Source organism: Schistocerca nitens, chromosome 3, assembly GCF_023898315.1.
Source record: "Schistocerca nitens isolate TAMUIC-IGC-003100 chromosome 3, iqSchNite1.1, whole genome shotgun sequence".
NCBI classification, from domain to species: Eukaryota; Metazoa; Arthropoda; class Insecta; order Orthoptera; family Acrididae; genus Schistocerca; species Schistocerca nitens.
In genome coordinates, this window is record NC_064616.1 from 155,423,999 (window position 1) to 155,438,181 (window position 14,183).

At 42.6% G+C, this 14,183-nt stretch overlaps 1 protein-coding gene across 1 annotated transcript in view; it reads left to right on the forward strand.

The window, feature by feature from the left end:
• The window catches only part of LOC126248098 (vesicle-fusing ATPase 1), a 104,785-nt gene extending 91,595 nt beyond the window's left edge, over positions 1 to 13,190 (forward strand). The window contains exon 14 of the mRNA XM_049948768.1: positions 9,949 to 13,190. Coding sequence (XP_049804725.1) covers positions 9,949 to 10,087 — 139 coding nt within the window. The 3' untranslated portion in view covers positions 10,088 to 13,190. The remainder of the gene's footprint in view (positions 1 to 9,948) is intronic.
• Positions 13,191 to 14,183: the final 993 nt, after the last annotated feature.

Below are 14,183 nucleotides of genomic sequence, written 5' to 3' on the forward strand. Positions count from 1 at the left end.
CAAAGATCCAGTGTTCTGCCACTACTGTGAAACAGTGGAGAGGGGTAGGTTGGACATGAGATCCAACATCTCATCCTGTGACTATGCATTAAGTGAATCATGTGGCACCTGTTATGGGACAAACACAAACTCATACTAAATGCAAACATATCAAGTGGGCTACTTCGCACTGTGTTATATTTGATCAGGATAGGTGTCTAATATGTGTGCTTTGTCATATTATGCGGGATAATGTGTTAAAATAGCAACAAATAATTCACAGTTCAATCTTTTCAAAACTGTGTATACCATATTTACTCGAATCGAAGCCGCACTTTTTTTCCGGTTTTTGTAACCCAAAAAACCACCTGCGGCTTAGAATAGAGTGCAAAGTAAGCGGAAGTTCTGAAAAATGTTGTTAGGTGCCGCCACAACTAACTTCTGCCATCAAATATATGTAGTGCTACACAGGCATGCTTTGCAGGCACAAAGATAAATACTGGCGCCAAAACCTCTGTGTCAGTAGGCCTAAATAAATTAAAAGAAAAGGTAGAAGAATGTAAACATTATGCCATGTATTCTTTCGTGTTTGCTGCTATCTCATTTAAATCCTGTCTGCCTAATAAACTACGAAACTATACTGAGACAACAGCAAACGCAAAAGAATATACATATCATATCATGTCATGTTTATATTCATATTATCCTTATGCTGAATAGTGATACAGTCAGAAATGTCGCACGGCAACTGACTAGATTTTTAAATCTTTGATGACTCTAATTTCTTTGCAGAATGTAATGTACTAAAAAGGCATCTGCAAAGATTTTCAAATGGAGAAAATTTTTCACTAACCTCTTGTTCAGAACATCTTCTATCATACACAGTCTATTATTTGGTTCTTGTTGATCATTATGAAAGAAAGCAGCAGTGTAAGTAACAGCAAATGGAAGTCTGTTGCCATTGTTTCCCTAATGAGACAATTACTCTCTTCTTTTTATTGTAAGTGGTGGTAGCACGCACAAAAGCAAGCCATGCCGCGAGCAGCGACAGGTCATAAGCAATCACGATCAGAATGTGACAAACAATGCATGACACAGTACAATAATGCATTTTCAGCTGACTGACGTAAACACCTATAACAAAGAGAACGGCACTTATCAGATCAAAGCAAAATAAGCAATCGATTCAAACCAGATGAAGCACATCAAAAAGGAAGGGTACCCATATAAATACGGACGGAGCACCTGACGCATAGTAATGGCTACTTGGTAATGCTTAACTGTTAAGTTTACGACTCGAACCATACTACTGTAGCTCTTTCATCATCCATTAGACCTAAATTGTGTCTCATGTTACAATGAACCAACTTTTTTTTGATTTGGAGGTGCGGTCCAAAACTTTTCTCTCCCCTTGAATTTAGAGTCTCAAATTTCAGGTGCGGCTTAGATCCGGGAAAAATTTTTTTTCTTGATTTCGAGTCTCATTTTTCAGGTGCGGCTTAGATTCAAGTAAATATGGTACTCTTATGCCTACTGATACTGAAGGATTGCTAATAACAAGATTCTATGGGGGTGTTCAAAAAGTCTCTCCACAGTGCCGTATGATTGTTAGCCACGCGTGCCGTATGCCGCAGTGAATATACTGAAATGAAACTTAGTGAAATAAAAGTTATTAATTTATTGAATATTCATTTTTACTTCCAAATTTTCACATTAAATGTTGAAAGTGTCCCCCTTGTTGTAGAATACACAATTCAGTGGATATTGCAGTTTTCAATTCATTGATGATGGATTTTGGACAGTTTTTATAGACAGTTGCTTTTGCTGCACCCCAGAAGAAAAAGTCAGGTGGTGTTAGGTCAGGCGATCGTGGAGGCCAAAGTACCTGTAAAATTATGCGATCACCAAAAACATCAGCAAGCAGTGACATTGAAATGCGAGCTGTATGTGCGGTTGCACCATCTTGTTGAGAATAACCGTTCAGTATTTCTCTTAACATAAGTTCTCCTATGAATGGGTTCAGAATATCGCTGCAGTATCGTTGTGCGTTTATTGTTTCATTGAAAAATATGGGAACCACAATCTGACGTCTAGAAATTGCAATCCAAACTCCTATTTTCACAGAATCAAGTGGTTCCTCATGAATACACAATGGATTTGCAGTACTCCACATACGAGAATTGTGCTAGTTCATGTGACCGGATAAATGAAACCATACCTCATCAGTGAAAAACATTTCATTAAGAATATCCCTTCCATTTTGTCAAACGAAATTTTTGAACCATTGACGATAATGCAGTCTCTTGCCATGATCAGTACTTTTCGGTTCTTGCACGACTGTCACTTTGAATGGGAAAAGATCAAAACTTTTCCTTAGTGTTTTTTGGGTTGTTCCGACACTAAGATAAATTTCCTGGGCGAGTTTTCTTACTGACTTGTTCAGACTCGTGGATATTTTATCAGAAATATTGAGTAGTTTATCCTCAGACCAATTCAAGGTGCATCTGTCACTGAACCCGTACTTCGAAATTTGTTAATCAAATCTCGCACAGTATCGCGATGGAGTGTTGTCTACGAGAAAAATGAATTAAATGTTTGACGAACTGAAACTATGTATTTACCTCCAGCTTTGAACACTTGTTCGACTTAAAACACACGTTCTTCAATGGTTAGCATTTTAACAGTGACAAAAATGAAACAAAGGAACTAAACTTAAACGTTCATGTCAACACGTAACGGCACACACCAATGATACTACTGATGCTGGCTGAGATAAATGAAACAGTGGAATGTTGGGATAGTCCACTTGAAGGGAAGTAACCTAGACAGGCAAACAATCATACAGCACCCACGGCTAACAATCATACAGCACTTGGGAGAGACTTTATGAACACCCCGTACTTGCATACACAGATGAATCAAGACATTATGACCACCTGCTTAATAGCTTGTTTGTCTGTCTTTACTGCTCCCACCAACAGCCTGCATCTGTGTCCCACTGTGTTTTGAGCCATTGTTTACCTCAATGACGACATTTGTGGAAATGACCGTCAACCTAGGATAGCAAAAATGTGGTTCACCCGAAGAAGCGACATGTTTCCATTAATGAACTATTGAATCCTGATGGTCCTATGCCCAAAGCAGTCGTAATTGATGATTTTTTTTTTTTTTTTTTTTTTGGGTTTAAGGGCGCTCAACTACTGAGGCGATTAGCACCCAGTCACAATTGTTAGAGCACATAGAATCTAGTAAAACTCAAAGGGGTGGGGGGGGGGGGGGGAGGGAATGTTCTTACAAAGATGCAGATAAAATAAGTGAAGGAGTTAGACGTCTTTGGACAAGCCAGTCAAAGTAATGAAACGAAGAACACGAGCAGCTGCTCGAGTGTCATCAGCTAAAATGTCCTGTAAAGTAGATGGCAGAGACAGGACAACATGAGATTGACTAAAACGGGGACACTACAATAAAACATGGCGCACTGTTAATGCATGAGCACAAGGGCACTGTGGGGCTGGGTCACCGGAGCGCAGGTAGCGGTGGCTAAACCGGCAATGCCCAATCCGCAACCCGGTCAGAAGGACCTCTTCTCGCCGAGATGGTCAGGAGGAGGTTGTCCAAGCAGTTGGGAACGGTTTTACTGCCCGGAGCTTGTTTCCTTGAAATGATCACCAAGTATCCCACCACAAAGACACAAGCCTCCTACAAACAACCCCACTAATGTCAGATGATGGGACACAATGGGAGGCTGGCCGAGGCAGGACGACTGCAGCCTTGGCTGCAGCATCAGCAGCCTCATTCCCAGGCACTCCTACATGGCCGGGAACCCACAGAAAGCTGACAGGAGAGCCATCAGCAGCAGAAGAATGGAGGGACTGCTGGATCCGTTGCACCAAGGGATGGACCGGATATGGAGCTCCAAGGCTCTGAAGAGCACTGAGTGAATCGGAGCAGAGTACATACGATGAATGGCGGTGGCGGCGGGCATACTGAACGGCCTTATGGAGAGCAAAAAGCTCGACCGTAAAGCTGGAACACTGGTCGAGGAGCCGGTATGTAAAGGTGCCAGCCCCGACGACAAAGGCACAGCCGACACCATTGTCAGTTTTGGAGCCATCAGTGTAAATAAAGGTGTGACTGGCAAGTCATGCATGAAGTTCGACAAACCGTGAGCAATACACTGCAGCCGGAGTACCCTCCTTCGGGAGCGAGCTGAGGTAGAGATAAATGTGAACCGGAGCCTGGAGCCACGGTGGTGTCGGGCTCTCACCCTCTCTGAAGGTGGTAGGGAGGGCAAAATCCAATTGTCGAAGCAGGCGACGAAAGCGGACTCCAGGGGGCAGCAGGGCAGACACATACAACCCATACTGACGGTCGAGAGAATCGGCGAAGAAGGACTGATAAAGAGGGGTGGTCGGGCATTGACAACAGCCGGCAGGCATACCGACAAAGCAGTATGTTGCGCCGGTAGGTCAATGGTAATTCGGCAGCTTCAGCATAAAGACTCTCAACGGGACTAGTGTAGAATGCTCCAGTTGCAAGACGTAACCCCCAATGGTGGATGGAGTTGAGACAGCGTAAGAGGGATGGCCAAGCAGACGAGTAGACGAGGCTCCCATAATCCAGCTTTGATCGGACTATGGACCGATACAAGCGAAGTAGGACAGTGCGATCCGCTCCCCAAGATGAACCACTAAGAACTCTGAGGACATTAAGGGAACGTGTACAACGGGCAGCCAAATAAGAGATGTGCGGAGACCAACAAAGTTTCCTGTCCAGTGTGAGCCCTAGAAACTTAGTTGTTTCCACGAATGGGAGAACAATGGGACCGAGATGTAAGGATGGCGGAAGGAACGCTTTATATCGCCAAAAGTTGATGCAAACCGTCTTCTCTTCAGAGGACCGGAAGCCATTTGCCACACTCCATGAGTATAGGCTGTCTAGACAACGCTGAAGGCAGCGCTCCAGGAGGCATGTTCTCTGGGCACTGCAGTAGATCGCGAAGTCATCGACAAAAAGAGAGCCTGAGACATTAGGTGGAATGCAATCCATAATTGGATTGATCGCTATGGCAAAAAGGGCTACGCTCAAGACGGAGCCCTGAGGCACTCCATTCTCCTGGAGGAAGACATCGGACAATACGGAACCCACACGTACCCTAAACTTTCGATCTGTTAAAAAGGAATCAATAAAAAGGGGCAGGCAACCGCGTAGACCCCACCTGTGCATAGTGCGGAGGATACCTCCTCTCCAACAGGTATGATAAGCCTTCTCCAAATCGAAGAACACGGCTACTGTTTGGCGCTTTCGCAAAAATTTGTTCATGATGAATGTTGACAAGGTCACAAGGTGGTCAACAGCGGAGCGGCGGTGACGAAAGCCGCATTGAACATTGGTAAGTAGCCGTCGAGATTCAAGAATCCAAACTAACTGAGCGTTAACCATGCGCTCCATCACCTTACAGTCACAGCTTGTAAGAGAAATGGGGCGGTAAGTAGAAGGAAGGTGTCTATCCTTCCCGGGTTTGGGTATAGGAACAACGACGGCGTCACGCCAACGCATGGGGACTTGACCTTCAGTCCAGACGCGATTGTAGGTACGAAGATGGAAGCTTTTGCCTGCCGGAGAAAGGTGGGCCAGCATCTGAACGTGAATGGCATCTGGCCCCGGAGCAGAGGACCAGGACAGTGCAAGTGCACATTAGAGTTCCCGCATAGTAAAGGGGCATTATAATTTTCCAGATTCAGCAAGTGGAAGGAAGGTCGCCGAGCCTTTTCTGCCTCTTTCCTGGGAAGGAAGGCAGGGTGGTAATGGGCGGAGCTTGAAACCTGCGCGAAAAAGCGGCCGAAGGTGTTGGAGACATCCACTGGATCAACAAGGACCTCATTACCTGAAGTCAAGCCAGGTACCGAGGAGTGGGCCTTAATGCCCGACAGCCGGCGCAGGCCATCCCAGACGACAGAAGAGGGAGTAAAACTGTTAAAGGAGCTGGTGAAAGAGGCCCAACAAGCTTTTTTGCTGTCTTTGATGACTCTACGGCATTGCGCTCGGAGTTGTTTGTATCCAATACAATTCGCCAACGTAGGATGGCGGCGAAAGGTGCATAAAGCACGTCGTCGAGCACGGATAGCGTCTGTACAAGCCTCATTCCACCAGGGGACGGAAACGCGACGTGAAGAAGAGGTAGTACGAGGAATGGAACGTTCGGCAGCATTGATGATAACAGCCGTGAGGTATTCGACCTGACTGTCACAACTGAGAAAATCGTGGTCCGGAAAGGTCCCCAGGGAGGAGTAAAGTCCCCAGTCAGCTTTCGATATGTTCCAGCTCGAAGGATGTGGGGATAGGGTGTGGTGCAGGAGACGAACGACACAGGGGAAGTGGTCGCTCGAATAGGTGTCAGAAAGGACATACCACTCGAACCGACGGGCAAGAGTGGTAGAACAGATCGAGAGGTAGAACAGATCGAGAGGTCCAAGTGGGAGTAGGAATGAGTAGAGTCCGAGAGGAAAGTCGGGGCGCCAGTATTGAGGCAGACAAGGTTGAGCCTCTCTGACAGGATGCAGGAGAGCCCCAAAGGGGATGATGGGCATTGAAGTCGCCAAACAATAAAAACGGCGGAGGAAGCTGAACAATCAGGTGCATCATGTCAGCCCGACTAACTGCGGATGACGATGGAGTGTAGACGGTACAAACAGAAAAAGTAAAGGCAGAAAGAGTAATACGGACAGCTATTGCTTGGAGTGGGGTGGTCAATGGGATGGGATGGTAATAGACATCGTCCCGAACGAGCAACATGACCCCACCATGAGCTGGAATACCATCCACGGGGGTGAGGTCAGACCGCTCCGAGGTATAGTGGGTAAAAGCAATACGGTCAGTTGGGCGCAACTTGGTTTCCTGGAGACCAAGGACGAGCAGACAGTGCAGGCGGAGGAGCAGTTGTAATTCCTCCCGATTAGATCGAATACCTCTTATGTTCCAATGTAACAAAGCCATCGCTAGTTAGAAAAAAAGGGGGAACGAAACGGGTGAAGAGCTGGTCACCTCGACGGCCGCGGAGGGCCAGGTTTCGAGGGAACAACGCTACAACCGGCGGGAGGCGGATCCTGTTCCATCGAGTCATTGCCAGCTGCGGCCACTTTCCCAGGTTGTGTAGGAGAGGCAGCATCATTCGCCGACGAGAGGCCAGCTGAGCGCCTGGCAACAGAGCATCCCGGCAAAACTGAGGACGGCCAGAAGCAGCGACTCACGGATGGAGCGTCAGACGAAACGCGCCGGGGTGGAGAGGGGGATAAAGACTTCTTCTTGGAGGCCTTCTGGGAAGTCCGATGAGGCACGGGGATGGTGGGCTGGACCCGAAGAAGGTCCTCACGCGCGGAGTCCGTTTTGGAACGCCGGACCTCGGAAGCTGGGGTCCGGAACGTTTCCCCAATGGACGCCTGAGAAGAGGATCGCTTCTCAGGCGGCGGAGGGGGAGGAGGAGGAGGATGGGTGGCCCCTGGGGCAGAGGGGGCAGAGGCCGCGAGGGAGGAGGATTTGGAAGGGAGGGATTTGGGAAGCGGAGGCATAGACCCCGAATGGGGTGAGGATACTGTGGAAGGAGTGGACACGACTGAGGCAAACGAAGTTGTCAACGTCACGGGATGGAGGCGGTCATACTTTTTCCTGGCCTCAGAATAAGAGAGGCGATCCAAAGTTTTTAATTCTTGAATCTTCTTCTCCATCTGATATGCGGGGCAGTCTAAAGATCTAGGCGAGTGGATGCCAGGACAATTGACGCACCGAGGTGGTGGGGTGCATGTATGTTCCTCACGAAGAGGACGTCCACCATCGCCACAAAGGGGCTCAGCCTCACACCGTGACGACATGTGCCCAAAGCGCAAACACCGAAAGCAGCGCATTGGAGGCGGGACGTAAGGTCGCACGTTGCACCGGTAGCACATCACCTTTACCTTCTCCGGGAGAACGTCTCCCTCGAAGGCGAGGATAAAGGCCTTGGTGTCGATGCGACGGTCTTTGGGGCCGCGCTGGACTCGCCAGACGAAATGCACGCCTCGGCACTCCAGGTTGGCCCTGAGCTCCTCATCAGATTGCAGCAGGAGGTCCTGATGAAAAATAACCCCCTGCGTCCTATTCAGTGCCAGATGCGGGACAATGGACACTGGGATGTTCCCTAGTCGGTCGCACGCCTGGAGCGCCGCCGACTGAGTGGCGGAGGTGGTCTTTATGAGAACGGACCCCGAAAGCACTTTACTGAGAGCCTCGATTTCCCCGAAGATGTCCTCGATGTGCTGGACAAAGAACATGGACTTGGAGGTGGCGAATGTCCCCCCATCGGTTCGAGAACAGACTAAATAGCGGGAGAAGTACTTCGCCCCAAGCCGGCGGGCCTGTCCTTCCTCCCAGGGAGTGGCCAAGGGGGAAGGGGCAGGAGAACCAGAACCAGAGACAGTACCTTTCTTTTTAAAAGACTCGGCCGCAGAGTGACCCGATACATGTTGACTTTTCATCTGCGAAACGTCTGCCCTGATACCACCCACTCCGACCAGGGGCTCTCCCCACGGGCGCCACCCAGCCTCAGCAAGGGCCACCTGGCAGAATGACCGTTGCCGGGAGTCCTGATGCCCCAAGGAGATGGGCATCTACTCCTTGGCCAACGTGGGGAGGGTGCAGCTCAGGTATCGGCAGTACAATCCCTGTGTTGTCAGGGGGCTACAACCTAGAGGGTACATGACGACCCCACCACAACGGGCTGGCTACCGTGCTGAATTTCGGGTGCCACGGAAAGTCCATCATGATCGTAGGTGCAGATGGGGACGCACTATGGGCGTAACTTGTGCAATCCTCCAGGCGTTTAGGCCCAATTTGAGGAATAGCGGGTGTGGTTACAACGTCGTTACAATGCTGCGTGCCAAGGTCTTAGTGCACTGAGGACCAATGAGACACCACGTAAGGCGTCCTTCCCCAAAAGGCTCGTACTTCTGTAGAATTTTGAAAAATGGAGGTCAAACCCCAAGGGGGACCATCACATGGAAGGCCGAAAAAGTTGAAACTCCTTTTAGTCACCTCTGGCGACAGGCAGGAATACCTCGGGCCTATTCTTACCCCGGACCTGCAGGAGGGATTGATAATGTTGTTGGGTCAAAATTTAAACATATAGGTCTGCTGTGGAGCTCCTTGTTCAACAATGTGTGATGAAGAGTGTGCTCCAAAACACTTGTGTGTGTGCACTATCATTGTGCTCTTTCAGCAGATATGCCACAGATCATGATCTATCCTGTTTTACAGAGCAGACAAGCCTCCAAACCCCATTTTTTGTGAGGAGTCAGACATCCAACCATTTAGCACCTAGTAGCACAGGAACAAGCGACCAGCTTCGCTTTTTTCAAGATACTCATTCACAGGGTCTGTATGATGATAATCTGCCCTTTGTCAAAGTCACTTATCTCAAAGGATTTCCCTATTGTGAGCCCATAGCTTCACTAGGGTGATCAGTCTGTGTCTGCTCTGCTTACATACTTTTTTTACCTTGTCATGTGCCCGCAACACTACCAAGTGGTGTCAAACTTCATGGTGGGCGGTGGTCATAATGTTCTGACTTATCAGTTTCTGTGCACATTTTCTACTTTAGATAGTGTATGATAAGACACCGAAAAACTCATTCCAGCCCTCTGTTTGGAATTACTGTACACCAAAGTTCACTCACTATATAGTGTGAATACATTATTAGAGTATGTGTTGTCAGCCTTGCCAAAAATTATATTGATATTAAACACAATTTACTGTACAAAACCAAAGCTGTTTCAATTTAGACATTGACACCTAACTGCTTTGCTTGATTTCTTGGTTACAAGAAAAATAAAACAGCATTGATTAAATCTCATTTTATTCTGACATAGCATAGTTAGATTGTTGCTGTGCCCTTTTGAAATAAAAGAATTAATTGCTCTCTCTCTCTCTTCTGCACAGGTTATTTATAGGAATTAAGAAATTGTTGGCTTTAATTGATATGGCTCGACAAACTGAGGAGCAATACAGAATTATAAAATTTCTTTCAAAATTGGAGGAAGAAGGTGCCCTTGAATCTTCTTCTCGTGGTCTTCAGTAGTGTTTATTAAAAGGTGTTGATATTGTTCTGTCATCACATTTTCATTAAGAAATGAGATGATGATGATGATGAATGTGTGAAATCCTTTTTCATATAATATCTGGAGACTAGTGCATTTCTCATACATATATAAGCTAGATGTATTGTAAGTAAAATTCATGTGTAACAGTATTTTTATCCTAGTTGTCATGTAGCATACAAAATTTGTTATTTTGTTGAGACAGCTACATGCATTAACGTTGTAGAAGGAACTTAATTTATGGAGACTGGTAGACTGTCTTTTTACTTGGAAGCAAGTGTAAACCATAAAGCATTATATCACAGATTTTCATTCTGTAGATTATACTCTTAGTTAACTATTGTATGTTCTCACAACAGATGCCAATAATCTATACATAGTAAACGATGTAAAAGTCGTACTATGTTTGTGATAATTTTGTGTGTGTGCGCGCTTGTGTGAATGTCTGGTATTCAGACAGATTGAATTTTTTAAAATGTCATTGTTTATTAGTATGCAAAAGATTATAACTTCTGGAAATGGTGTAAAGATTACCTGAAAAGAACATTTTCCTGAAGAATTAGTGACTCACTACTCTGTGTCATATTTAAATTAGTTTGTATTTGTGTATGCTACTAAAGCTGTTGGTAAAATGTGTTGATACAAAATGACATTACATTTTTAATTTTGTTAAAATAATTTGCATTTCTTCTGATTTAAAATTCACAAGAGGTGTATCAAACACCTGGTCATTGGTGATGTGTAACCAAAAAAGAAGGTGCTGAGAGATTGTTTTATTTGACATTAGTTGCAGAAATCTCACATGAATGTTGTTCAGAGTACACTCGTGTAAGACAGAATCAGCATTTGTTACAAAATGTGCCTTTTTAAAAGTTTGACTTGAAATGCTCTCATAAAATTTGTGTAAGTCAGTGTAGTAAAACATTCTCACACAAGTGTTTAAGTAAAATTGAAAATGTTTAAGTAAAATTTACAATGACAAGTACATTTGATTTCCAGGAAGATACTAAGGTTAACAATTTTCTATTTTGTCAGCTTCCTCCCTTCTACTTATTATTAGTTAACTGGAAATCACTTTGTCATTGAGAGAGGTAAATTCTGCATCAGGGTAGGAATCATTTGACAATTTCATTCAGCTTGTGTGCTCATGTACTCAATATTTTATTAATAGATTCAATTCTCTTACTATGAAGCTTTTAACTGCATCATTGTCAAGGTGAAATTTCTTCACTCAGTACTTCATTGTTTTTTGCATATTTATTAATCATTTGTATTCCTTAGTGAGTCTTCCAGCACCAGAACTTAAATTTCATCTTCCTCTATACATTTTGTGGCTTGATGTGAAGGATAAGAGGTTCTCTGTGATAAAGTTCTGGGTTTATGTATTTATCAAAATCACCATACCAATTCCTTTGTCTTCATTGTGTTTATTTATTTGCCATAGATAATGCAAAACTTTTCTCTGTACTCTGTCCATGAATTTGAATAATTGTGTAGAAATTTGTGTTACTTTCCAAATAAAGCAGTTGAAATAAGAATTTATGCTATCTTACCAGTGTTATTTAAGTTATCGAGAAAGACCTCACATGAAATTATTTTGAGCATGTTTTGTCTTTTTTCAATGCTGCACTCTGTAATTTAGATACTTTGGTTGAATTCCTATGGTGAGTAAAATGGAGGAATAGAAGAAAATTAAAAAATAAATGAACACTGCAAGTGTTCTGCAAATCCATGCTTATGAAAGATCAGGCTGTTCTATATTCATTTGAGACAAATGTTTTTAAGTCGTTGCATGCTGTTAGTTGTGTGTGCTATTGTGTTTTACTGGGAGATAGAGTAAACTGGCACATAGTCCCCGATTTCATTTTCAGAGTAAAAATCTTCATTAAATAGTAAATTGTTTATTGAAGTTTATTGTAATCATTAACAACACTGTTGGCTCTTGACATAATATATGAAATGCCAATAAATGTAAATAATTGTTACATATTTGTTAAACCTGTTTTTCAGGTGTATAAATAACTTTTGTATGTGTCTTGTTGGTTACTGTGTTCATTTTTGTGTTTCTCATATTCATGTTGTCACTGTGTCCGAAGAGAAAGTGACTGTGCCATTTATTCAAAATAATATATCACTTAATGTACAGTTAAATGTTAATAGTGTCCAGTAATGCTGAAAAGCTTATTTTATGATTTAGTAACTTGGAAAAAATCATTCCTTTACACATTCCATGATACACTCACAAAGAACAGTGAGTAACATATATAGTATAATTAATAATTTCTTTAAAAAAAAATTGACCCATATTTAAGTGGATTACACACAGCCTTTAAAATATTTTAAAGGTCCTAAAAATTTTGTAATTGCTTTTAATTGTATTATACTTTATAATATAATCCTTTCAGTTTGTACTTGAAATGTATCACTGCTGTTTTATTGACATGTTGTATTATTCATTCTACTAGATATAGATAACATAAGCTATAATTAAGTAAAACAGAGTACTTTCCATTTTGTTAATTGCAGTTATATATGCAATATATGCTGCTGAACAGATGATAATGTAGTTGATCTGCCTGCTTATCAGCAGAAATGGTATACCAGTTAAACTTCTAGTCAGATGCTTCTTGTGGATGTACTAGCACATTAAATGGTAGGTGTTATTGTGCAGAATGTGTCAAATTCTTAGAAAAATTATTCTACTTAACTAAACGTAAATTCCTTCAGTACATATCGTTGGATCTCACCCTCAACCTACACAACAGATTAAGGTTGCATTAAAGTTACAGTGGTATTCTTCACATTCTGTAGCAATGAACTTGCACTGGATAAAGAACTATAAATTATAGATGTTTTGTATAACAGATTGTAGTTTCTTCCTTTAAAAATATAGATATATATATATCCTCAATGGAAACGGCCTTAGCAGTTTTGATTTTGACTGTTCGATAAGAGTTACAGTATGACTGGTATAAGTATTGTTCACTAGAGGAACATTCTGTACTTATGTAAATAAAAATAATACAGTTAATTTATTTGTTATTAAAGAAATGAAGAATAAATTTATTTAATTTCAATGTTAAATTGTTGTTTTTACTTATACCCAGACATTCTGCACCTAAACACCCAGAAATTCTCCATCCCACGTTGTATGCAAAAGAAAGTCCCATATTTATGTAATTTCTACAGCATAATAATTTGGCATTTTTTCTTAAGTTCTCCCTACAGCAGTCCATACTATAATAAATCCCTCCACCGCTGCTAACAAGTCATCAGTTGTTCTCATGCCACACTTTTAGGTGCAACTATTTTAAGTGAGAAGGAAGTTTGAAATAACACTTAAACTAAAAAACATACTTATCTGGTTCTCATAAATCTTCGTATGTCAGTATGATCAAGCTGATATGTAACAGATAAGGATACTGCTGCATGATGATATTTCAACATGCCTTTTTATTTCCTTCAACTCAAATTCCAGTCGTCTGTAACAAATCTAATATTCATTCTTTGGCACCACAATTTTATGGCAGATAGTTCAGTGTTTTACACCATAACATACCAACTTACATTGTACTATTCCATGACTCACTGCTACCCTACTGCTAACAGTACTGATACTCCCTAAGTAACTGAATAATTGATATACAGAAATCAACAACAAAGATACCATACCTTGCACTTCAAATATATTTGAATACATCAGTATTTACATTAAATGAGTCTAATGTGATTTTCCACTACTTGTGAAATGTTTTAAGAATAATTCATACAAATATGAATAATAACAATAGTTGCAAATTGTAATTATAATTAATTTGGTAATACCCACTCAATACAAAAATTTATTAAAATGAGAAATAGAATGACAGGCCAATCCTTACCTTCAGAAGACAAGATTTCTAGCACTTCGAATAGGAACACACAAAACGGACAATAGTCATCCTACTTTCCAGAATTAGTAAATGTTTTTGTTTTAGAAAGGAAAGTTCTCTGAAGAAAGAACAAAGTTTGACAAAGAAATTGAAAAATCAGTTGAATTCAGTCACATTTTTATACAATTATGGGTATGATGTAACA